We start from the raw sequence: 25,826 nt of genomic DNA, 5'->3' as shown, positions 1-25,826 counted from the left end.
TTCATGACCTGAGCTGAAGGCAGACGCTTATTAACAGATTGAGCCACGCAGGCGCCCTCTTGCAAATAAGTTATTTTTGTCTGTTACTTTTGTTTAGAGGTCTTTGATAGATGGGCTGGTTTTCGTAAATTCTCAGTCTTAAAATTTGAGTTTTCAATTATTTTATGTCAGTTGTAAAAGTATTTTAATGGCACAAATAATTTTTAATCTAAAAATATAATTATCCTAAGGAGGAAATCTATTTCCTCATCTAACATTTTGCTGTATGTCCTTTGTTTATATATGGAGGAGGGGATGATGAAAAAGAAGATAGAAGATAAAAGAGGAATTGGGAACCAGTTTTTGCATCTGATAGCTTTAACATTGTTAATTTACTTATTTTGTAAATTAATAACTTGTATTCTAGAGCAAGAGAAAAATATTGTTTTAGGCATAATGCCTGATATCTAAATTCAGTGAATATTTAAGGAATGAAGAAAGAAAGAAGTGGGCTTCTTAATTTTTCTTTTTTTCTCTAAAGATTTCTATGGAGAATGATTATCTCGGTCCCCGGAGAATTGAAAGTCTACAGAAAGAAGATGCTGATTGGCAGCGAAAAGCTCACATGGCTGTGCTGTCTATTCAAGACCTTACTGTCAAATATTTTGAAATAACAGCAAAAGCACAAAAAGGTGAGTTTCCTAGTATAGTTATCCTTGTTAGATATTTTTGAAAATGAGTGGGTTAAGTATTTCATGTTTGCAGGAGTTCTATAGAATAATATATAAAGATTACTCATAGTTCTAGTAGTTAAAAGATCACTATTAGCAAATTATGGTAGATCCTTTCAATCTTTTTTGGGCATGTATTTACATATTCTTCACCTTTAAAAACTAGCAATAGAGTGTTAGTGTAGCTTAATTCAATTCTGATACTAACCAGTTATAGATTCCACAGCTTAAAGGCCCAGGTCCCAATGAGACTGCCCACATTTAGACCAAATAATGACATGTTTTGGGGTTCCCACAGCCTTTTTAGGTTTGTTCATTTGCTACAATGATCCACAGGACTCAGGCAAGCACATACTTAGGAGAATTACAGTTTTTAAACAATACAAATCAAGATCAGCCAAATGAAGAGATATTTAGGGCAAGGTCTCTGAAGGTCCATTCCTTCCAATTTTCTTCCACACATGGCCACAGAAATCCTTCAGTAGCAGTTTAAAGTCACTGCTATTCATTTTTTCATGATCTGCCTGACATTAACATAGTTTAGCATTTAGGTTATTCCTTCAGCAAATCCACATTTCCTTAGAAATTGTACTTGAAGCAGATTATTCCTTCAGAATGCCAGTGTACCAAGGAAGAATGCTGTCTTTGATTCTTTAGCATCATTTGACATTGTTATTTAAAAAATTAAAAAAATAAAAATAGTTTGAAAGTATCATGTTTTTAAATTTTTATTTCCTTCATTATGACTGACTACTGCTTTTTAAAATGTAATAGTTGATATTTGCATATCCTTTTCACTTAATACTTTTTGGTAGGTTTTTTTTCTCTTAATGAATAAGAGATCCTTATATTGGTTTATTTTTATTATACACTTGGACATCTATTGCAAATATCCGTTCCTAAATTTTAACTTTTTTTTATTTACAAATTTATTTGTAAAGACCATTAGCTTCTAAGAATGATTTTCTAAAAGTCTTTAAATTGTTACTTATATTTTTTGAAGTTTCTGGATTCCTCCAAAGAGTTAAAACCTACTAAAATCCGGGGCAGCCCCAGTGACCCAGCGGTTTAGTGCTGCCTTCAGTCCAGGACGTGATCCTGGAGACCCGGGATTGATTCCCATGTCAGGCTCCCCGTATGGAGCCCTCTGCCTGTGGCTCTCGCTCTCCCTCTCTCTCTGTCTCCTGAATAAATAAATAAAATCTTTAAAAAAACACTAAAGTCCTTTCATATATTTGGACATACTTTCATCTACTTGGATAAGCCTTTTCTTATGCTCTGAGTAATGACAATAGCTTCATAATGAAATGTATTACCCAGCTTATTTTTTTTTAATTTTTTTTTAAAAGATTTTATTTATTTATCCATAGAGACACAGAGAGAGAGAGAGAGAGGCAGAGGCACAGGCAGAGGGAGAAGCAGGCTCCATGCAGGGAGCCCGACGTGGGACTCCATCCAGGGTCCCCAGGATCAAACCCTGGGCTGCAGGCGGCGCTAAACCGCTGCAGCCACTGGGGCTGCCCTACCCAGCTTATTAATTACCCCCTCCTCATTATTTTTCAAAAATTTTGGGTGTATAGTCAATTATTCTAAGATAGTACTATAATCCTATTCTTAAAAAATTATTTCTTCCCAAAGTAATGTAATTCTTACCAGAACGACAATACTGTAGAATTTGACAAGAGGGTTTTCATATTCATGGGATGAGTAAATGTTGTTTTGTTGTATGTCAATATGATAATTGAAAAAATTATGTAGTTGATATATCTTGCCATTTTATCCAAGTCTTTTGTTTTCTTCCAGAAAGTTTTGTAGGGTTTTTTTGTTTTGTTTTTTAAAATCATCTAGGTTCTACACATTTCTCAGTTCTCTTCTGGGTGTTGTGTTTACTTTCTGTGATAAGAAGGATAGTACTCCTATTAATAGGTTTTATTTTTTAATTTTCAAGCCTTTGGTCCTGTTTTGTGATAAATAGGATATAGAATGTGTTGAGATGCTTAAATATTTCATTTCTGAACAAAGTGAAATTTAGTAGTTAACTTTTTAGTGATCATGTGATTTTTTGTTGAGTAAATGTTTTTTGTTTCTTGGACTTAATGATTCAAAGAGGTAGAATTATGGTTAGCATTTAATGTTTGTAAGTGCTTTCTTGAATTGTTTTAATTCTAGTCAGTTATAACTTTTTAATATTGATGTGAGTGATTTTGTGCACAGAAGGTAGAAAAGGCTTCTTTTTATGATGCTCATTGCTACTTTGAAAACTCATAGATAGTATCAGTCAAGTTTAATGCATCCCATCTTTCCTGTTCCTGAAATATTTGGCTAGACATGAGGGCAGTACTTAGGAAGTTTTGAGTAAATCACATTATTTGCTTCTCCAGTTTTATTTTATTAGGAAGATGGTATCCCATCCTTTTTAAATATTTTATTTGAGAGAGAGCGCGTGAGCATGAGTTGGGGGGGAGGGTAGGAGAGGGAGAAGCCGACTTCCTGCTAAGCAGGGAGCCTGATGTGGGATTGAATCCTATGATCCTGGGATCATTATGACCTGAGCCAAAGGCAGAATTTTAACAGACTGAGCCACCCAGGTGCTCAATGGTATCCTGTCATTAAGGAATTTTGAAAATCACATCATCTGTTACCTGCCACCATTTTTTTATCCTCTGTTCCTCTTATGTACAATTTAAATACAAAAGTATTTATTTATTTGAAAACCCATATTAAGGGGCACCTGAGTTGCTCAGTCAGTTGACTGTCCGACTCTTGATTTCAGCTCAGGTTATGATCTCAGGTTCCTGAGATCTGGCCCTGTCATGGGCTCCCCTCTGGGCCTGGAGTCTCTTTGAGCTGCTCTCTCTCCCTCTGCTCCTTCCCCCACTTGCACTCATGCTTTTTCTTTCTCTCAAAATAAAATCTTTAAAAACATATTAAGGGGTGCCTGGGTGGTTCAGTCAGTTAAGCATCTGTCCTTGGTTTAGGTCATGATCTTGGCATTCTGGGATTGAGCCCCACCTAGGGGTCCCTGCTTGCGGAGACCCTGCTTCTCCCTCTGCTCTTGCCCCTGCTGTGCTCTTTCTATCTCAAAGTATTTTTGAAAAATAAAAACACATGATGATGGGATATTCTGTTGCAGACATTAAAAGGGATACTGTAGACAACTATATGCATATGAATCCAACAGTCTTGATAGAATGCAACAGATCTTTGTCAAAACAAAAAACTATGAATAGGCACACTTGGGTAGCTCAGTGGTTAAGCATCTGCCTTTGGCTCAGGTCTTGATCCCAGGGTCCTGGGATAGAGTCCCACATCGGGCTCCCCACAGGGAGCCTGCTTCGCTCTCTGCCTATGTCTCTGACTCTCTTTCTGCATCTCTCATCAATCAATAAATAAAATCTTAAAAAAAAAACTATGAACAAATCAAGATGAAATTAATAACCTGAATATTCCTTTAACTTTTCAAGAAATTGGATTTGTAGTTAAAAATCTCACACAAATGAATTCTCCAGGTCCAGAGGGTTTCACTGGCAAATTTTACAAAATCCTTTTATATAGTATTACAAGCTTCTCCTCCAAAATACAGAAGAGGAAGAAATAATTTGAATTTATTAAATGACATCAGCAATATCCTAAATCCAAAATTCCACAAAGACAGTACTAAAAAACCCTACAGATCAGCATCCCACCTACATATTGACAAAAACCTATGACCAAGTGGGGTTTTTCTTTCTTTCTTTTTTTTTTTTTAATTTTTATTTATTTATGATAGTCACACAGAGAGAAAGAGAGAGAGGCAGAGACATAGGCAGAGGGAGAAGCAGGCTCCATGCACCGGGAGCCCGACTTGGGATTCGATCCCGGGTCTCCAGGATCGCGCCCTGGGCCAAAGGCAGGCACCAAACCGCTGCGCCACCCAGGGATCCCGTAAGTCGGGTTTTTCTTGATCGAAGAAAATCATGTTATCTGAACATCAATGTAATCTACCACATTGAAGGTTACAACAGTGGTTTTTAACTAGAGGTGATTGTGCTACACAAAAAGACATTTGGCTGTCTTGAGACCTTTTGGGCTGTCTACTGAGAGTTACTAGTATCTAATAGAGGCCATGGATTATATGAAGCATCCTATGTCACATAGGACAGCCCACCCTAGGACTAAGAATTTTCTGGCTCAGAATGTCTAAAGTGCTGAGTTTGAGAAGCTTTAAATTAAAAAAAAAAAAAAAAAAACGGTTGCTGAAAAAGCATTTGACAACATACAACATGCTGTGTGTGATGCAAACAGTGAGCAAACTAGGATTAGAAAAGAACTTCCTTAATCTGATAAAGGAGATCTGCAAAAATCTCATAGCCAGCATCACATTTAATGGTGAAAGACTGAATGCTTTCCCCATAAAATAGGTTAAAAGGTCAAGAATGTTTGCACTTATCCTGTTCAACATAATAAAATAAATCTTAGTGGTAATAAGGCAAGAAAACAAAGCATATAGTCGGAAAGGAAGAAATAAAATGGTTCCTATTTTAGATGATGTTTATTTTGAACATTATATTAAATTTGTAATTATGTAAATTTATTTTTAAAAACTCTTCCAACTAACAAGTGACTTTCTCAGGTTAATAGGAAATAAGGCAGCACCCAAAAATGAGTTCTATTTATCTATATAAGCAATGAATAGTTGGAAATAGAAATCTTTTAACAATTCCAAAAAAAAAAAAATCCATTTATATTAAGTCTAACAAAACATGTACAGGATTTATATGCTTACAGTTACATACCATGATGAAAAAAAATCACAGATGTAAGTAAATGGATAGACATGTTATGTTCATGTATTGGAATGTCCAGCAAAGTAATGATGTCTGTTCTCTCAAATGATCTATAGATTTAACACTGTACAAAAGCAGGGCTTTTCCATGTGGTTATAAACAGGCTGATTCTAATTTACTTGGAATGGCAAAGGAACTAAAATACCTGAAACAGTTTAGAAAGAAAGAAAAACAGAATCACATTGCCTGACTTTTACAAATTACTTTACAAATTATAGAGCCACTGTGGTATGGTATAATGGAAGGGACAGAATAAGAAATAAGTTCACAATACATGGCCATTTATTCTTTGACAAAGGTGACAAGCACCTAAAAAAATGTTCAGGACCATCAGTCATTAGTATGCAAATTAAAACCACAGTGAAATACCAACACATGCCTATTAGAATGACTAAAATAAAAAAAATACAAAACCAAGGGCAGACTAGGATGCTGAGTAACAAGAACCCTCCTTGTATTGCTGGTGGTAATGCAAAATTATACAGTCTCTCTGGAAAATGAATGCAATTTCTTATGTAAGTTAAAGATATGCTTACCATATGATCCAGTAATCTCGCTCATGGGTATTCACCTTAGAGCATTATGACAATTTAAAAATGTAAAAGAAAAAAACCAGTGCATTAAAATATTGTTTCCTTAAACTTAAATAATAGCTTAAAGATGACTTTCCCGACTGACTGTAAGGCATTTGGTTTAATGTCTACTTTCTAGATGCATTCTTTAATGTTTTAAAAAAATTGCGTTACGGTTAAAAATATATAACTATTATAGGGGCATCTAAATGGCTCAGTTAAGCGTCTGACTCTTGATTTCCTCTCAAGTCATGATCTTAGGGTTGAGAGATTGAACCCCACATCGGGATCCTTGCTTAATAGAAAGTCTGCTTAAGATTCTTTACCTCTGCCCCTCTCCTTGTTCTCTCTCAAATAAATTAATTTATTAAAAAATATAATAACTATTATAGAAAATTTAGGATATTCGAGTGGGGGAACTCTACATAGTTATCTGTAATCCTATTACCTATGCAACCCCTTTGTGTTTCTTTCAATTTTTAAGTATATGGCTTATTACATAATTGCATTAATTTTGTATGTATTCTATATGGTTCATAGTTCTGGCTGTGTACAGTTCTGTTGATTGCCCTTATTTTATACTTCTCCAATTTTAAGCAACACCTTTTTGTACATGACAGCCATCATTATAGGGCTCCATATGCCTCATTAGAATCACTGTAGACTTCTTTATATTTCACTTCTGGTGACTTTATCTTAGCAAGAAGCTTTTTTTAAAAAAAGATTTTATTTATTATTCATACAGAGAGAGAGGCAGAGACACAGGCAGAGGGAGAAGCAGGCGCCATGCAGGGAGCCCAACGTAGGACTTAATCCCAGGTCCTCGGGATCAAGCCCTGGACCGAAGGTGGCACTAAACCGCTGAGCCTTTTTGAACTCAGAGATACTTGCTTGGCCATTTAATTTTCCTTTTTACCTTCCCCTACATATCAAAGAAACAGAATGAAGGTCTCTCTGTGGCTTTATGCTGCTTCCCATTAAAAGGTTGCTTTCTTATTTCTTTTTTTTTAGGAAGAGTAAAACATGCCATTATTTTATTTGTTTCTTCTTAAACAGAGCCAGATGTTACCGAATTTTGACCTACTATTGCTTAGCTTTTATTTTAAAGATTTATTTATTCATTTTAGAGGGTGGGCAGAAAGAGCATGAGGAGGAGGAGTAAAAGGAGGAGGAGAGATAATCTCAAGCAGACTCTGTGCTGCATGTGGAGTTGGACATAAGGCCCGATGTTATGACCCGGAGATCACAACCTGAGCTGAAATTAAGAGTCAGATGCTTAACTGACTGTGCCACCCAGCTGCCCCTATTCCTGCTTAGCTTTCAAAAACATCTTAAATGGGCTAATTTCTGACAAATATACATGTTAGCATATTAAGCTTTTAAAAAATAGATTTAACATGATTCTTTGTGAATACCAGAACTGCGTTGCCTTCAGAGTTTTTGTTTTTGTTTTTTTTTTTTACACCTATACTAATCATCATACACTATTATAGAGTTGTTATCCTTACAATGTGAATGGTTCACTTAGCAGGAATCTTTATTCTTGCTAGCAGAGGGAGAGAATAATCTTTCTAGAGATATCCCAGTAGTGTTCTAGGGGTATTCCAAGCATTTTACATTCACAAAGTTTTCTTTATTACTGTCATATTACTGAACTGTTGGGGAAAATAATTCCATGTGAAGAGAGTAACACTGTAAGACTATGTTCTAGCCAAGGTATTAGAAGACAGTGTTGGCTAGCTCTTGTGACAGGTAACAACATGAGACTGAATTAGGACAGGAAGCTACTGCTGACACTTAGTGGAGAGCAGGAGAATGGTGGTACCATGTGAAGTGGAAGAGACGTTTGAATAACATTCTCTCATTTAATTTCCATAAAAGCTTTTGGGCTAGATGCTGTATTTCCTTTTTTCGCATGCAAGGGAAATGCGCTCCAGAACAATGAAGGTTCTTGCCAGAAGTTAAATGTCAGTTACAGGTGGAATTGACAATTTATCTCTTTGACTCCAAATCCTCTGATTTTTTTCCTACATTGTACTACTATATTGATCTTAAGGTTGCAGAACTATTATAATACAGTTTTCAAGGATAGGTAGAATTTTAAAAAAAAATTTTTTTAAAGATTTTATTTATTCATGAGAGACACACACAGAGAGAGGCAGAGACACAGGCAGAGGGAGACACACGCAGAGAGAGGCAGAGGGAGAAGCAGGCTCCGTACAGGGAGCCCGACGTGGGACTCGATTCTGGGTCTCCAGGATCACGCCCTAGGCTGCAGGCGGCGCTTAACCACTGGGCCACCAGGGCTGCCCAGATAGGTAGAATTTATAAAGGCAAAGTCATTTGATATTCAACCAGTGAGTAGATTTTGTTAGAAAACCTAAAATTGAGATTCAGAGCAAGATTATGCATTGAAAAATTACTTCCCTTATGTTAGCACTTAAAGGCCACAGAAAAACAAACCGAAAGAACTAATTTAACCATATTGAGAGAAGAGTATAAGTCAGTACAGTTCCTCATCTGTTATAATAGGAACTCAAGTACAGTTTTTAAAGACTGTAAATTGAGAAACAGTATTTTTATATGGAAGTAACAACCATAAACGTTAAAAACTGATTGCATCTGGGCACTGAGATTAAGGGGTATGGGTGAGCTGACCTGAGAAACTGCTCTTTTTCAGTAGATGCCTGCCTGTAGAGTTTAATTTTTAAGTATATACATGTACTATTATAAAAACAAATTTAAGATTTCAAGACAAAAGATTTGCTGAGATACCTTTCTTGAATTAGATGATTAGGAAATAGTAGCAGTAGAAGATTATCTCTTACATATAAAAGATACTAGTGCATGTGTAGTAATTTAAAGATTGCATTCCATACCAATCAGATTGCCTTCCCCCTTCACGTTAAGTATGTCTCTGACCTATTAAAGTGGTTGGACATAGGATGGTTGGTTTAATTGTAGAGGTCCCAGGATAAGTCACTACGGTACCACAATCAGTGATAAACTTCTTTAGCTCAGAAAGATAGCAGCCATTTTATTGTCAAGAAGTGTTTCTTGAGGGATCCCTGGGTGGCGCAGTGGTTTGGCGCCTGCCTTTAGCCCAGGGCGTGATCCTGGAGACCCGGGATCGAATCCCACGTCGGGCTCTCGGTGCATGGAGCCTGCTTCTCCCTCTGCCTTTGTCTCTGCCTCTCTCTCTCTCTGTGTGTGACTATCATAAATAAATTAAAAAAAAAATTAAAAAAAAAAAAAAAAGACGTGTCTCTTGAAATAGATTGCTGTTGTGACAAATAAAAAGTTATTTTTTTCTTTTCCTTTGGGGGGCGTAGGAGAGGAAGTTGGGTGTTTTCCTTTGGACTTGGTTGTACTGCTCAAACTCTAACTTTAGAATAAGCCTCCATGCTAACATCTAGGATTTATTTTATTACTTCGTCAGATTGTTAAAATATTTTTGAAGGAGCTCAGAAGGTTAAGATTCAACACAGGCATTTAAATAATTTCAAATAATTTTAAATAGTTAGGACTCTGATTTCAATCAACATATCCAGGAAAAAGTATAAACCTTTATAGAATATAGTATGTATAAAACTATTGAAATTTAATAACACTGAACATGTGGAAGAACATTTTTTAAAGTTTTAAAATCTGACAACTCAGTTTTTATCTTCACGAAGTTATTTCTGAGGATGATAATGTAAGATACCTATTGATTAAAGAATCTAAAATATGTTGTTATATTTTATGGCTGCTGCAGGTAAGTTAAAGGAGTAGGATTCATATGTTTATATTTAACTGTGGTCAGTGAGATCTAAAACTTTCAAATTCTTTAGTATCACATTGTCTTGTGTCTTAATGTCTCTTTAAAAAATTATTGCTAGCTGTGTATGATCGAATGCGAGCAGATCAGAAGAAATTTGGTAAAGCATCATGGGCAGCAGCTGCAGAACGTATGGAAAAACTCCAGTATGCGGTTTCTAAGGAGACTCTACAGATGATGAGAGCGAAAGAGATCTGTTTGGAACAGAGGAAACATGCACTAAAAGAAGAGGTAATGAAAACCATCAAAAAATACATAAAATTTAAAAAGATTTTGCTACTTGATTTTTATCTTTGTACAAGACTGGCATTTTTCTGACACTGCAGGCAGTTGTTAATTTTTCAGTGTTTCCGTGAGACTGCGTAACAATCATGATGGGGCCGACCATTTGAGTTGCCACTAATAGAGGCGTTAGACCTATGAGGTATTCTCAAAGCATCACTGTGGCTGTAGGCAGCAGTGCACTATTAAAAACAAAAAGGAGGCTGACATTAGACTTTCCTTGTTGTCTTTAAAATTTTTTGTACTGTAAGGTTCATAGCTTTATTAAGAAAATTTCACTGCCCAGAGAAATAAAGAAAATTCTTAAGGCAGTAGAATTTTGTTAGAATTGATTATATTATGCTCAAACCATTACCTCTTGGAGCTTCCCTTTTTTATTCCTACTGAAACACAAAACAGGGGATCCCTGGGTGGCTCAGCGGTTTAGTGCCTGCCTTTGGCTGGGGGCGTGATCCTGGAGTCCCGGGATCGAGTCCCACGCCGGGTTCATGGAGCCTGCTTCTCCCTCCTCCTGTGTCTCTGCCAAACCCCCCCCCCCCCATGTCTATCATAAATAAATAAATCTTTAAAAAAAATGAAACACAAAACAGGGTCAGCCGAGGTCCAATTTTTTTTTTTTTTGCCTGTGCATCATTAAGACTCACCCCCCGCCCAAAGAATGGTCTTAGAAATCTTTGAAGAGGTTGCTGATAAACATATTTAAAATATATCTAAAATTATCTTTTAAAAGTTAACCACTTTTAGAGTGCCTGGATGGCTTAGTCAGTTGAGTGTTCAGCTCTAGATTTTGGTTCAGGTCACGGTCTCGTGGTTGTGCGGTTGAGCCCTGCAATCGGGCTCAGCGTGGAGCCTGCACAGGATTCTTCCTCTGCCTCCCCCCACTCATGTGCATGCATACTCTTTTTTTCTCTCAAATAAACAAAATACTAAAAACCAAACCACTTATTTTCATTATTATCCTATTCATCAATGATTTTATTTTTTTATTTTTATTTTTATATTATTATTTTTTTCATCAATGATTTTAGTATTGCTCATACTGCCTAGTGCAACACGGAATATACCATTGAAGCACAAATCTTGCTTGAAAATACTTGAAACCGTTAGATGTGTACTTTTTTTCATTAATTCCCAGGCCATTATTTTTAAATGCAATTGAACATTTTACGTTTTACTATTAAATTGGGCCAGAATAGATTGCTTTATATGAAAGAGTAGATCCTCAGATATGTACATTGGTCTTCTAAGTATTAGAAGAAGCATCTCCACGTTGTTCAGGGGTCATCTCTAGCTTTAAAAGTGAATGAAGATTAAAGCTGGTGTTAGGCATGAATGTAGAGGGTATTCTAGATGGTATATATAAGACTTCATGGTTTAGGTACAACTATTCAGTTTGTGCCTTTTGTACTGAGAGTTAAAAAAGATTTCAGAGATGAAAAGTATTTGAATCATTATATAAAATTTGGATTGTTTTCCCTTTCCTTCGGGATAATTAACAACTTATTGTGTCATACATTGTTAAGCCATTTTTGAAAAAATATGAAGTCACTTTTTTGGCTGATACATTATGTGTAAAATATTTCTGAAGCCAAAACTCCCTCATTTTGTCCAGATAGGTCTTCTTTTTTTTTTTTTTTTTAATTTTTATTTATTTATGATAGAGAGAGACAGAGACAGAGACATAGGCAGAGGGAGAAGCAGGCTCCATGCACCGGGAGCCCGACGTGGGATTCGATCCCGGGTCTCCAGGATCGCGCCCTGGGCCAAAGGCAGGCGCCAAACCGCTGCGCCACCCAGGGATCCCCAGATAGGTCTTCTTAAATCTTCCTTTCTGTTAAGTCCATGGTATCTTCAAGATACTCCAGGCTCAAAACTTTAACTCTTCCCTTTCAGTTGTCTTCTTTTTCTGCCTTTTGGAATTCCCCCCAACTCAGATGTTCTTGCTCAATTATTTATTTAACAAACATGAGGTGGTGTTGCTTTTATTTATTTGTTTTTGCCAAGAATTTTAATGCATGATGGGTATTAAGACATGATTAATACCGCTTGTGTCTTCCACTCTCCCAAATGCTTTGTAAAGCCTAAATAAGATGTAGCCATAGTGTTTAGAGTTCTTAGAGTATGGTGGGGCAAGATACGCAGTGTGAAAATAAGCTTAGATAAGTAGGTATCATTATATATAAAGTGGGCCATTGCAGGAGTACTCAGTTTTGACCAGAGCGTCATAGGTGAAGAGAACTGCATGTTCCAGGAGCCCTAAGGGGGGCAGGGAGAAAGACTTATCTAGACAAGGAGTAGTGAGATATGAGGTTGAAAAAGTAAGCAAAATTTGGGGCTAGCCTTCTACATCCTACCAGGGAATTTGGCTTTTATTCTAAAAACAGTATGGAGCCACTATAAGTTTAAATCGAAGAGTAACAAAATCAAATTTATTTTTATGAAATAATGACTCTGGCCAGTTCATAGACAGTTAACTGGAGAGCCCTTTCTTTCTTTCTTTTCTTTCAAAAAAAATTTTTTTTTAAGATTTTATTTCTTTTCGTGAGAGACATAGAGAGGCAGAGACGTAGGTAGAAGGAGAAGCAGGCTCCCTGCTGGGTAGCCCAATGCAGGATTCAAACCCAGGACCCTGGGATCATGACCTGAGCCAAAGGCAGATGTCTGCTCAACCACTGAGCACCAGTCAGAATGGAGAATCATTCTTAAATCTTTCCATACGTGCTTTTCAAACTGTGTGTCATTGCAGATAGTAGAAAGCAAGGCATTTCTCAAAAATGAGTGTGAATACTAGGAATTTAGACCCTTTACTCAATTAACAAAAGAGGTTTAAGCTGAAGGCAGTTGGGAGTTGGGAAAAGTTAAATCTACATTATGTTTTGGAAATTTGAAAATGCTGCTTTAAAAACTACTGAGGGTTGCACAGTATTCCTGGGTAGTTAAGAATTGAGTAAACTCAGGTTGGTGATGGTCAGATTCCAGACTGCACATGCCCTGGCTCCTGAGTGTACATGGGCTGTGCCTTTGTTCAAATGGTTCTGCAATCATCTTAAATAGGCTGGTTAACGGAGGCAAGAAGTGTGGCTTTTTATTGGGCAGCAGGGAATGAACTGAATTTGTGTTATTTAAAAAAAAAAAAAGTTCTACCTCAAGGATTAGATAAGAATAAAATTATTTGATTATATTTGTTGTGCAGTTCCTCTTTATCCATGGTTTTACTTTCCATAGTCAACCATGACCCTGAAACAAAGGATTCTCCTTCTGATACATTGCCAAAAGATTAGTAGTAGCCAGCGCTATGTCATGATGCATACGACATTCGCCTCACAGGTAATGGGTAAAGAGTGAGGACAATACAAGAAGGTAATTTGAGAGAGACCATATTCATATAACTATTATTACAATATATTGTTATAATTGTTTATTGCTATTCTTCAGTTCTTATTGTGCTTAATTTATAAATTATACTTCATCATAGTTATATATGTATAGGACAAACAGTACATTTAGGTTTCAGTAATATCTGTGGTTTCAGGCATCCATGGTGATCCTGGAATGTATTCCTGTCTTGTATTTTGTACCCCACAGTGCTTTTTAAAAACCACATTAATACATAGTTTGTATACATTTGTACACAATTTGTATGTAATTGTGAAAACTAACGTAACATCACTGGCTATACTTTAATTTTAAAAATTTGTATACCTATAATTCACTCATTTAATGTATCTAACTTCATGGACTCTTGGCCTTTTGGCCATGATCAAAGTGCAAAGTGTACAGATCCAGCGCTGTTGGGCAGCCCCGTGGCCCAGGGGTTTGGCGCCGCCTTCAGCCTGGGGTGTGATCTTGGATATCTGGGATCAAGTCCCACATCAGGCTCCCTGCATGGAGCCTACTTCTCCTTCTGCCTGTGTCTCTCTGCCTCTCTCTCTCTCTCTCTCTGCGTCTGTCATGAATAAATAAAATCTTAAAAAAAAAATCAGTGCTATTTAGTATACTAAGAAAATTATGAAGTTTTAATCACAATCAGCTTGAGCATATTTTCATCACCCGGGAAATAAACCTGAGCCCATTAGCCATGAGTCCCATATCTCCTCTTTCAGCATTCTTAGCCATTAATCGTTCTATAAATTTGCTATGCTAGACATTTCATATAAATGGAATCATAAAATATGCATTTTTTTAAACTTAGCATAATGTTTTCACAGTTCATCCATGCTGTAGCATGTATGAGTGTTCAACTTAGTTTTTTTGTAGAATGATACTGTATTCTGTGGTTATTAGCACATTTTATACATTCATCAGTTGATGGGCATTTGGGTTTTTCTGCTTTGGAAAGTGTTATGAACAATACTACTCTAAATATGCATCATGCATAAGGTTTTCATATATCTTGATATATACCTAGGAGTCAAAGTGCTGTTTTTAACTTTTTGAGGAAATGCTAGATTGTTTTCCTAAGCAACTGTAGCATTTACATTCCCATCAGCAGTGTACAACGGTTAGAATTTCTCCAAAACCTTCCTCTTACCATTAACCATTTTTTTAAATTATAGCATCCTGGTGAGTGTGAAGTGGTTATGTCATTGTAGTTTTGATTTGCATTTCCCTCCTGTTATTATCTTTTTGTGGGCTTATTGGCCACTTACCTCCTCCTATGGAGAAATGTCTGCTCAGATATTTGACCCATTTTAAAGTTTGGGTTTTTTTTTTTTTTTTTTTTTTTAATAATTACTAAGTTGAGTCTTTATATGTTCTAGATACAATTATCTTATGGGACATATGATTTGAAAATATTTGCTCTCTTCTGTGGATTGACAGTTTTAGAACATTGTCTCTATGTGAAAGTAGCATATTTTAGTCTCTAGGGAAAGCAGATTGCCTTCACTTTTTCACTGCATGAAATTTTTTTGGCTTAGAAGGTATACTTAGTCCTTATTGACATTTTAAAAGTCCACATGCTTATTAACTCTTGTTTATACTCATATCTTGTTTATACTATATTAAAAAATAGTATGAGATAGGGGCGCCTGCCTGGCTCAGATGGTTAAGTGTCTGTCTGTCTTGGGCTCAGGTCTTGATTCCAGGGTCCTGGGATCTATCTAGACTGTTTCAGGCTTCCGTGTTCAGTGAGGAGCCTTTTCCCCCTCTCCTCCCCCGCCCCCCCCCTCCCGTCCCCACCCCCATCTCTCTCACATGCACCCGTTCTCGCTCTGTGTCTCTCTCATAAAATCTGTTAAAAAAAAAAAAAAAAAAAAAAAAAAGGTAGGAGATAACTTAAAATGCATTATGGCTATAATCTAGAAAGAAGTCTTTTGTTAATGATTTTTTGTTGTTGTTGTTAATGATTTTAAATTGTGACTTTACCCTTAGGTTTTATTTGCTATTAGTGTTAAAAGTAAAATTGTAACTTGTCCTTGAACTTTTTCATAGTGTATTCAGAATCTCTTTACAGGGACTTCAGTCCCATTTGTATAACCCTGAAGCATTTCTACTGCAATCTCCTTTTCCTGGTTAGCTTTCTCCTTTATGTGACTAGCTGTCTGAAATTTTAAGTTCCAGGATTTTTGAAAACTAAATTCATAACATTTTTGTTTTTTTTTTTTTTTAAAATGCTAGCATTTTATTGCCTGTGAAGTAGAGTACCATTCTTTGTCTTCATCACACATACTTGTTTTGTTGTTCTAACCAGGCTGATGTTGAGTTATATGGTACCTAAAAGAGCTGCTGAGGGTAAGATTTCTGTCTATTTTAAGAACTTTGTTCTTACTGGAGTTGGTGTAGGGTGGTAGAAGAAGGGCTGGGCTAACATGGGCCCCAAGAGTTTGAGATGATTATCTGTGGGGTCATTTTCCCTGGGGCGCCCCCATTACCTTAATAGTCTGCTTCTTATGTTCTGGATTGTGTTTGAATTCTTCAGAGGGTTTGGTAAACCTATCAGTCATTCTTGCCAGGTTTATGCTTGAGTGTATATAATGTACATACTGTGTTTTATGTATATCTGTGATGTACTGCACCAGTTTTATGAGCATTAATTTAAGGTGACCACATTACTCATGTGAAATAGCAAATAAGCATTATTAGGCCCATCCCAAACGAACGATTTCCCAGTGAAGGCTTTATTATACAGTATTACTCTGATTTAAATTATGGCCAAGCTTTTGTTCTGAAAAAAACATCAGTGTGTTGTGTCTTTTTTTTTTTTTTTTTTTTTTTAAGGAAAGCTGCTTTCTGATGTGATAGTATAAAATACTTTAAAAATTAAATTTAAAAATAGTAGTACTTGCCACGACTGTAGTGCTAATAAATTTGAAACAAAACTGCCAAATTAATTCTGAAATACCTCGTGTAAGCAAAATTTTACCTGTGTGAGCAAAAATCCATTTGACTTTTAAGTTCTTTAAACTTCTATGGGGTACCTGGGTGGCACAGTATGTTAAGTATCTGACTCTTGGTTTCAGCTCAGGTTGTGATCTCAGGGTGGTGAGACTGAGCCCTAAATGGGGGTTCTGTACTCAGTGCAAAGTCTGCTTAATGCTTAAGACTCTCTCCCTTTCCCTTTGCCCTTCCCCTGTACGTGTGTGTGTGTGTTCTTGCTCACTCGCACTCTCTAATAAACTTTAAAAAAATAAATTCTTTAACTTTAAATGTGCTTTAAGAGTATGTAACATTCCTTTTTGATCTATCTCCTTTTTAAAATTTTCCTGGATCTTAATTGTGGTAATTCTTACCCTTTTCAGGTACAGACTTCTGCCCCATTAAGAATTTAAAAACTAGAGGGCAGCCTGGGTAGCTCAGTGATTTAGCGCCACCTTCAGCCCAGGGCATGATCCTGGAGACCCGGGATCGAGTCCCACGTCGGGTTCCGTGCATGGAGTCTGCTTCTACCTCTCCCTGTGTCTCTGCTTCTCTCTCTCTCTCTCTCTCTCTCATGAATAAATAAATAAAATCTTAAAAAAAAAAAAGAATTTAAAAACTAAGAACCCTGCACTAAGAGAAATATGCATGTACACACAGCCCTGCACACACAATTTGTTCATCTATACCTGAACCTCTGATCTCAAATTGCCACTGGTGTTGAAGTTTTATCCTCAAAGACTCCTGAATATATCAATGTATTTTTGCCTCAATACCTTTGAAAGAACCTGGAGTAAGTTTAATTAGTTGCAGTTGCTTCACTCTACTCTTTGAATACTATACTCCCTCCCCTTCAATCCATATTCAAAAATAATACAATCTGGGTATGAAAGTACAATTTTACTTTCAAATCTATATTATTTACAGATTATATTAGATATATTTTAAAACATTGAACCCAGCACCTGGGTGGCTCAGTCAATTTAGTTTCTGCCTTCAGCTCAGGTCATGATCCTGGAATTGAGCCCCACATCTTGTTCCCTGCTCAGCAGAGAGTCTGCTGCTCTTCCTCCCCTTCCTCCTTCCCCTGCTCATTTTCTCTCTCAAATAAAATCTTTAAATAAAAATAAAACATTGAACAAGAGGAGAATACATAACATCACACATGGTAGGGAATAGTATGTATATATTAGAAGGATCATTAAAAATAAGGATTATTAATGGAATGAGGGGATTTTGTGGTTACTAAAATAGGAGATATCAAAATTAAGATGCTAGCCTGGAAGAAATCGGAAAATACAATCACATCTCATTTAATATGTTTGCTGTTATCTTCTGGTTAACCATATTCGGTTAACAGGGAATTAACCAGAAAACGTTTTCGTTGACAATCCTTGTTGAAGGTTCTAAAAATATATCAGTGTGTTTTCTTATGTTAGTAGAAAATTTTAACCATTCCCTACCCATTTCTTAAGTATCACCACACCTTTGTGAAGCCCAACCTGGGGCTTGAACTCCATGACTCTGAGATCAAGAGTTGGGCTCTTAACTGACTGAACCACCCAGGCACCCCTGCCCCCCTTAAAAAAAAACCCTTAATTCTTTGAGGTCATCTTTATGAACATAAACTGCTAGACTATTGAGCTGAATATATAATAATCCTGAGGCAGCTACTTCCTTACAATCCATAGTTTTGTCTTTCTCCTAAAAGCATATAGCTGTAGTATGATTAAGGTTATATTCCCCCATGTTACTTTTATTGAATATTTACAGTATGCCCTAGAGGAAATAAGCATAGTATCTAGACAGTGCTATTTAATAGAACTTCCTACAACAATGGAAATGTTTTATATTTGTATTTTCTAGTATTGTACTTATTAGCCAGATATCTGTTGAGTTCTTGAAATGTGATTTATGTGACAAGAATATAATTTTATAATTTTAATTTAATCTATATTTAAATAGCCACGTGTAGCTTGTGGCTATTATGCTGGACAGAGTAATGTAGATCCTGATCCTGAGTCTGCAAACTTATTACTTATATAACCTTGATTGAATTAGTTAACCTCTGTATAAAATATGACTGGTATATACCTTTTAGGAACATTATGATTCCATTGGTTAATGTATAAGCATTTAGCATAATGCCTGGCATGAAGAGTAAGAACTTAATAAATATTAGACATTATTGCCTTAATCTACGTTAGATATTATGCAAGTATCAAGGGAAAACAAAGATGGGAAAAATGTAATTCCCATGCATAAGACAGTCAGTTGCATTTCAAGTGGGCCTTGCTGAAAACTTTCAACAGCGAGGAGCTTTGATGTTCATTTCTCATGTTCATGGGACACAATCGGAACAGCTGGGATGCTTGTCCAGGCAGAGAGGCTGGTTTTTCTTTCTTTTTTTTTTTTTAAAGATTTTATTTATTCATAGAGACACAGAGAGAGGCAGAGACACAGGCAGAGGGAGAAGCAGGCTCCATGCAGAGAGAGCCTGACATGGGACTCGATCCAGGGTCTCCAGGATCAGGCCCTGGGCTGCAGGCGGTGCCAAACCGCTGCGCCACCGGGGCTGCCCGAGAGGCTGGTTTTTCATTTTTAATTTGTAATAGTAATCTCTGTGCTAGAAATTTCAAAGTCTCTCTAAGTAAAAAGCTAAGTTCTACTCTAAAAGTTTTAAATTAGATTACTTATGAAATTCTGTTTTAGCCATCTAAATTATATTTTGATACTGGCCATAAAAATAAGAAAGTTTTAAACGTTTTATGCCTTATTTTTAGTGCATTATATAGTCTCATTTAATTTTCGAACATAACCCTTTATGCTGTAAACCTATAAGTCATTATCTGAAATCCCTGAGGTTAGATCTGTTTTAGAATTCTAAGTTTTTCAGATTTCAGAGAAGATAGTTTAGGATATATAACTTCCAGACAAGTGTTACTATTCCACTATTCATTATGAAGCATATTAAATGGAATAAATAGGGATTCACATCAGTTCAGATTATACCTTCCTACAGATGGATTATGAGAAATTCTGGCTGTTTTCTAAAATTTCTGAAATGTGGAATTCCAGATAATTCCTTTTGTTTATATGTATCCTCCCATTTTTGTGCAGCTCTTATTTGTGGAAACTCTATTTATATTCTATTTATATTATCTGTACCATTTCTCATGTTCTATCATTTACCCATAATAAAATGGCTAGTGTTGATTGCGAACTTGCCGAGCTTGCCTTTATTATTTCTCTTATGGGGCAAGGTTTTCATGATGACTCTTTGCTCACTTTATTTATTGCTAACTGCTATACTCTGTAACTCAGCAGCAGATGCCCAGGGAGTATTTCTTGAATGAATGACTCCACCTGCAGATACTCTGAAAACTTTTATTTTTCATAGCCTCTTACATGTCATGAGGTTTTTCTAGCACACTAGGGTGAAAGGCAGGACAGGGACATTAGTTTGTATAACTTGTTTTCTGTGTGGTTTCATGATATTCTGTAATTCAGATAGGTATACAAGAAAGCTATTATATTGTTATTGTGCATGGTGGGAATGATCATCATTGGGGTCAGCAGTTAATGATGCACTTACATGGATGTGTGGATATTGACTTCATTTCCTTGCTAGATTTACTGTAAAAACTTATTTTGTTTTCTTTTCCATACTTACTGTAATAGTGCTCCCTACTTTTGTCTGATGGAAAGGCCATCTTGTAGGAATTGGGAGAATTGAATAAGGCTCTGACATTGCTGGTATTACCTGGGTTATAGTGGGAAGGCAGTTTGTTTTGGGATCTTGGTATCGTAGTATCAAAAGTTTGTTTATTTAGAGGGTGACTGGGTGGCTCAGTAGGTTGAGCATCCAGCTCTTGTTTTTGGCTCAGGTTTTGATTTTGGTGTTGTGGAAGTGAGCCTGTTGTTGGGCTCTGCACCCAGTGGGGAGTGTGCCTGGGTTTTTCACTCTCCCCATTTTCCTCTGCCCCTCCCCTGGCGCATATGTGCTCGGGCTGTCCCCCCACCCATAATAAGTAAATAAATCTTTATTTAAAAGGTTTATTGTTTTATTCATGAGAGACACACAGAGAGAGGCAGAGACACAGGCAGAGGGAGAAGCAGGCTCGTCGCAGGGAGCCCCATGCAGGACTCGATCCCGAATCCTGGGATCACGCCTTGAGCCAAAGGCAGACGCTCAACCGCTGAGCCACCCAGGTGTCCCAAGTAAATAAATATTTTTAAAAAACGTTTATGCAGAAGGTAAAAGTTGAGCTGAGTAAAGTTTCAAGCTAGCAGAGTTTTCATTGGCCTTTGATTATCTCCTTTACGCACTCAACTTACTTTATAGGCTTCCTTCTTGCCCAGGGAAGCAGTGCCCTCACGCGTAAAAAAAGGTTCCCCAACTGTGTCACCTAAGTTCTCTGCACTGCTCCTTTGTCCAGAGTCAGTACTCCTTTCACTATGGATTCCCCTTCTCTTAAAATTCTGTGGTCAGCTGAAATGTAGGTATGGAAAAAATCAGTCTGAAAAATTACAGATAATATAGGGAAGAGATTTGGAGCAGCATAGCCTTCCCCTGCCTCTACATATCTTTCACTGAGGATTTCATCTCCATTTTAAAGTTTAAATAAACTTCAGAGGACAGTTTTGCCTTCCCAGATTTCCCTGACTTGTCTCTTATCTCTTTCTCCTTAGCATAGCCCATAAAATTCTTAAAACCGTTTTACTTGCCCCACGCCCACCACTCCCCTATTGTTTGTTTTCTCTCTCGGAGGTTGGGATTCAACAGATCCTTTATCTGCACTTCTGCCTCTTTGCACTTCTGCCTTTGATAAGGTTTTGTCCTTCTTGAACCTTGTGATGGCAGATCACCTCTGGACAGCTTTGCTTTGTATAGAACTCAATAAACCAGAAAGTTGGGGGGGTAAGGTCACTTCTTAATAAGAAAACACCCTTTCTCAGTTTGGTATTTGATATTGGCTGACAATGTAAAGGTACCTCAACAGGGGTGTCTCAGCTTCCTTCCTTAGCCAAAGTATTAGATAAGAGTCAAATTTGGAGAGTCCTGGGGTGGGGAGCCTTAGCACAGCATTATGAACATGGCACATAAATTGTTCTTTCCAGCTAGAGAAAACTAGAGACATTGGAGGTGCAACTAACAGCCTGGATTTCTACCGGTGTCCCTGGAACTGATCTTACATGAACGTTTTTAGACCAATTTATACTAAGGTTTCATCTTAACTGATTATAATTCCCTAAGAGAATAAAACCTTCTAACATTACATATTTTATGTGTATGCTGTGCTCACAGAAAGTGTGCTGCTGATAATGAAAGATTATGCATTCTGGAGCTAGTCTCCAAAGCTGGATAAGAGATCCAAGACCATGCGCGAAGGGATATTTATAATTTAAAGTGAGACTGGAAGTCTTGAAAGAAATTTTATGACTTAGGACAAAAACAGCAGGATTTGGGATCCCTGGGTGGCGCAGCGGTTTGGCGCCTGCCTTTGGCCCAGGGCACGATCCTGGAGACCCGGGATCGAATCCCACATCGGGCTCCCGGTGCATGGAGCCTGCTTCTCCATCTGCCTGTGTCTCTGCCTCTCTCTCTCTCTCTCTCTCTCTCTCTCTCTCTCTCTGTGACTATCATAAATAAATAAAAATTTAAAAAAAAAACAGCAGGATTTCATTTTGTCAACATTCTCTTCTTTAAAAAAACATTCTCCTGTAGAAGCCATTGTAATGAAAGCCTTTTGTGGTTTGTTCTGTATTTATTGTGTCTGTCAAAAAAATATATTCTAATGCACCAGGATCACTGATATGTATAATATCTGTATAGCATTTCTCACATTGTATTTAATTAACCAGATTATTATTTTTTTTAAATGTGTACCATTGTACACTTAGATCACAGCCCAACTATTGCCTTGCAGTGTTTTCTTTTAAGATTTTATTTATTTGAGAGAGAGTGAGCATGTGAGTACAAGTGGTTGGGAGAGACTCAGGAGAGGGGGAGAAGCAGAATCCCTGCTGAGCGTGGAGCATGACATGGGCCTTAATCTTAGGACCCTAAGATCATGACCTGAGCTAAAAACACGCTTAACCAACTGAGCCACTCAGGTACCCCATGTTGCTTTGCAGTTTAACAGGACCTTGAAATTACGTGCTAAAAAAATCGTCTTTAGGGATCCCTGGGTGGCGCAGCGGTTTGGCGCCTGCCTTTGGCCCAGGGCGCGATCCTGGAGACCTGGGATCGAATCCCACGTTGGGCTCCCTGCATGGAGCCTGCTTCTCCCTCTGCCTGTGTCTCTGCCCCCCTCTCTCTCTCTCTGTGTGACCATCATAAATAAATAAAAATTTAAAAAAAAATTGTCTTTAGGTAAGACTGTGTTGAATATCTAGAATGTAAAGAAAAGGCTGGACTCTTGTTTAAAACATACTCTCTCTGTGTGCTAACATGTTTCACCAACCTTACAAGACAGGATTATTTTGCAGCAATATGAACTTTGTTGCCACAACTGTCCCAAAACTACTAGCCAAGTATCCCCTTAGTATTCTGGGACCCCAGATCACCTCTCACATGAGGTCACAAAATATTTCTTTCATTTTCCTCTGTTCCTCCATCTCTTTGGTAGTCATTTACTGGGATGCCACTTGAGGCCAGGGCCTTTTTCACCAAGGCTGCTAGTTCCCTCAGGGCACACTGGTGCCTGTAGTGTCTTGAAATTTCTAAGTGTGAACCTTTAAACTGCCAAAGTGATAGCACTGTATTCTTAGAAGAAATGTCCCCAAAGGAATGCTTTACTCTCTCCCATGCTTGTACTTCATAGCCTACTGAAAAGCCATTCTGTTAGCTCCTCATAGCTACCTTTCTCTGTGGATCCAAGTAGGAATCCACAGAAATAATGAGGTTGGGGACTAATACCTGAAGCATACCTTGCTGGTAGTAATTTCCTTCTAATGCCTGGCAAAATCTCTTCTCTTCAACTATTCAGGACCAAAACCCAGTCAACCAGCCAAGCAAACTTCCTGTAGGACCCTCCACCGCTTCATGAGACATGCTTAGAAATCTGAATTCCACCTGGGGTTCAATGTAGGATCCCGAGCGCATTTACTTAAAGATACTAATAGTTATCAATAGACACAGGGTTCCAGAAAATCAGTTATGTCATGCTGTTCTCACACCCGCTTACTTTATTCTTCATTCACCAGATTCTAGATCTTATCCAAGCTGTGACCATGGAGCACAACAACACAGCTCTGGATGTATTGAGAAACCAGACTTTCTATTCCTTGGTTGTAACCATCCCAGTCTGGCTTAATCTTATTCATTCATATATAATCTCATTCATCTATGGAAAGCAAAACTAAATAACTCAGAACATCCATTTTAAAAAAAAATAATTTATTCATAAGAAACACACAAAGACACAGGGAGAAGTAGGCTTTCTTTGGGGAGCCTGATGGCGAGACTTGATCCCAGGACCCCAGGATCTTGAAGTGAGCCACAGGCAGATGGTCTGAGCAACCCAGGTGCCCCAATTTATTATTTCTTGGCCCCACTAATTAAAAATGTTTTTTTTTTCTTCTTCATGCAGATGCAGAGTTTGCAGGGTGGTACAGAAGCCATAGCCCGATTGGATCAGTTAGAAGCTGATTATTATGATCTGCAACTTCAGTTGTATGAAGTACAGTTTGAAATCCTGAAGTGTGAGGAGTTGTTATTGACAGCACAACTGGAAAGCATCAAAAGACTTATATCAGGTACAGTGTGCATTCAACTATGTAAATCCAGGAAAAATTGAATACATAGAGAAGATAGATCTATTTGTCAGCTATATTTCTTCAAACTGTTGAGACTAAAAAAAAAGTTTCAACATAGAACATTTTAGAGGAGCTCTTAAACTCCAGTCATTTAGTAGACTGAGCAGTATTATTAGCTTTGTAAAATACTTTGTAAGGTTGTTACAGCTAGAAAATTTTTGAATTTGGAGAATGATACGTAACAGTTACTGAGCACTTAAATAAATGCATGCCAGACACTGTTAAGTACTTTCTAAACACACTATGACCCGAGAAGGTATATTTCCTAATAATCACTTTTTTACAGAGAAGTTAAGAGGTCATGAGTTCAAGCCCCTTGATGGGTGTATAGCTTATTGGGGGTGGGGGCGGGGGGAAAGGAATCAGGTACTTAACCAGGATCAAACTGAGTCTTCTAAAAAAAAAGTTTGGGGCGCCTGGGTGGTTCAGTTGGTTAACGGTCTACCCTCAGCTCATTTCCTGATCCCGGGGTCCTGGAATCGAGCCCCATTGGGCTCCTTGCTCAGCAGGGATTCTGCTGCTCCCTATCCTTCTGCCTACATGCAGCTCCCTCTGCTTGTGCTCTGTCAAATAAGTAAAATCCTTAAACAAAATAAAACAAAACAAAAAAACAGAGGTTACAGAGCCAATAAGTTAATTAGAATCTTGTTCTGTCTGGCTTTGTAGCCCATGCTCTTAACTCTACCCTTCGTTGTTCTTCTGTTACAGAAAAGAGAGATGAAGTGGTATACTATGACACTTACGAAAGCATGGAGGCCATGCTGGAGAAGGAAGAGATGGCAGCGTCTGTGCACTTACAGAGAGAAGAGCTACAGAAACTTCAGCAGAAAGCACGCCAGCTGGAAGCAAGACGTGGACGGGTTTCAGCCAAGAAAGCCTACCTCAGAAATAAAAAGGTATAATAGGTATTTATTGAATAGACAGCCTTAATTTTAAACCTTGCTTTTAGTCATTACTTAGTCCTTGACCCATATCTAATAATTCTAACCCATCTGTCACTAAAATTTGCATGTTTGTCTGTGTAAGATTCTATTATTTGACAGAGAGAAAGAGTCAGAGAGTACAAGCAGGAGGAATGGCAGAGAAAGAGGGAGAAGCAGACTCCCTACTGAGCAGGGAGCCCGACACAGGGCTCGATCACGGGACCCTGGGATCAAGACCTAAGCTGAAGGCAGATGCTTAATCGGCTGAGCCAACCAAGTGCCCCTAATACTTGCATGTTTTTTTTAATTTATTTTTTTATTTTTTTAAAGGTTATTTATTTATTAATGAGAGACAGAGAGAGAGAGGCAGAAACACAGGCAGAGGGAGAAGCAGGCTCCATGCAGGGAGCCCGAGACGGGACTTGATCCCGGGTTTCGGGGATCACACTGTGGGCTGATGGCGGCGCTAAACTGCTAAGCCACCGGGGTTGCCCTACTTGAATGTTTTAAAACTA

At 37.6% G+C, this 25,826-nt stretch overlaps 1 protein-coding gene across 2 annotated transcripts in view; it reads left to right on the top strand.

Moving 5' to 3' along the window:
• The window catches only part of JMY (junction mediating and regulatory protein, p53 cofactor), a 100,322-nt gene that overhangs the window by 54,757 nt on the left and 19,739 nt on the right, over positions 1–25,826 (top strand). For both annotated transcript variants that reach the window (XR_005356827.1, XM_038532473.1), the window contains exons 3-6: positions 521–671; positions 9,990–10,159; positions 24,163–24,328; positions 25,097–25,284. Coding sequence is in view for 1 of the 2 variants with exons in the window: in XM_038532473.1 (XP_038388401.1) it covers positions 521–671; positions 9,990–10,159; positions 24,163–24,328; positions 25,097–25,284 (675 nt within the window). In the remaining variant the exon portion in view is untranslated. The remainder of the gene's footprint in view (positions 1–520; positions 672–9,989; positions 10,160–24,162; positions 24,329–25,096; positions 25,285–25,826) is intronic.

This window comes from Canis lupus, chromosome 3 (genome assembly GCF_011100685.1).
Source record: "Canis lupus familiaris isolate Mischka breed German Shepherd chromosome 3, alternate assembly UU_Cfam_GSD_1.0, whole genome shotgun sequence".
Taxonomy (NCBI): domain Eukaryota; kingdom Metazoa; phylum Chordata; class Mammalia; order Carnivora; family Canidae; genus Canis; species Canis lupus.
Note: the sequence above shows the minus strand (reverse complement) of the source record. Positions and strands in the feature narration are given on the sequence as shown.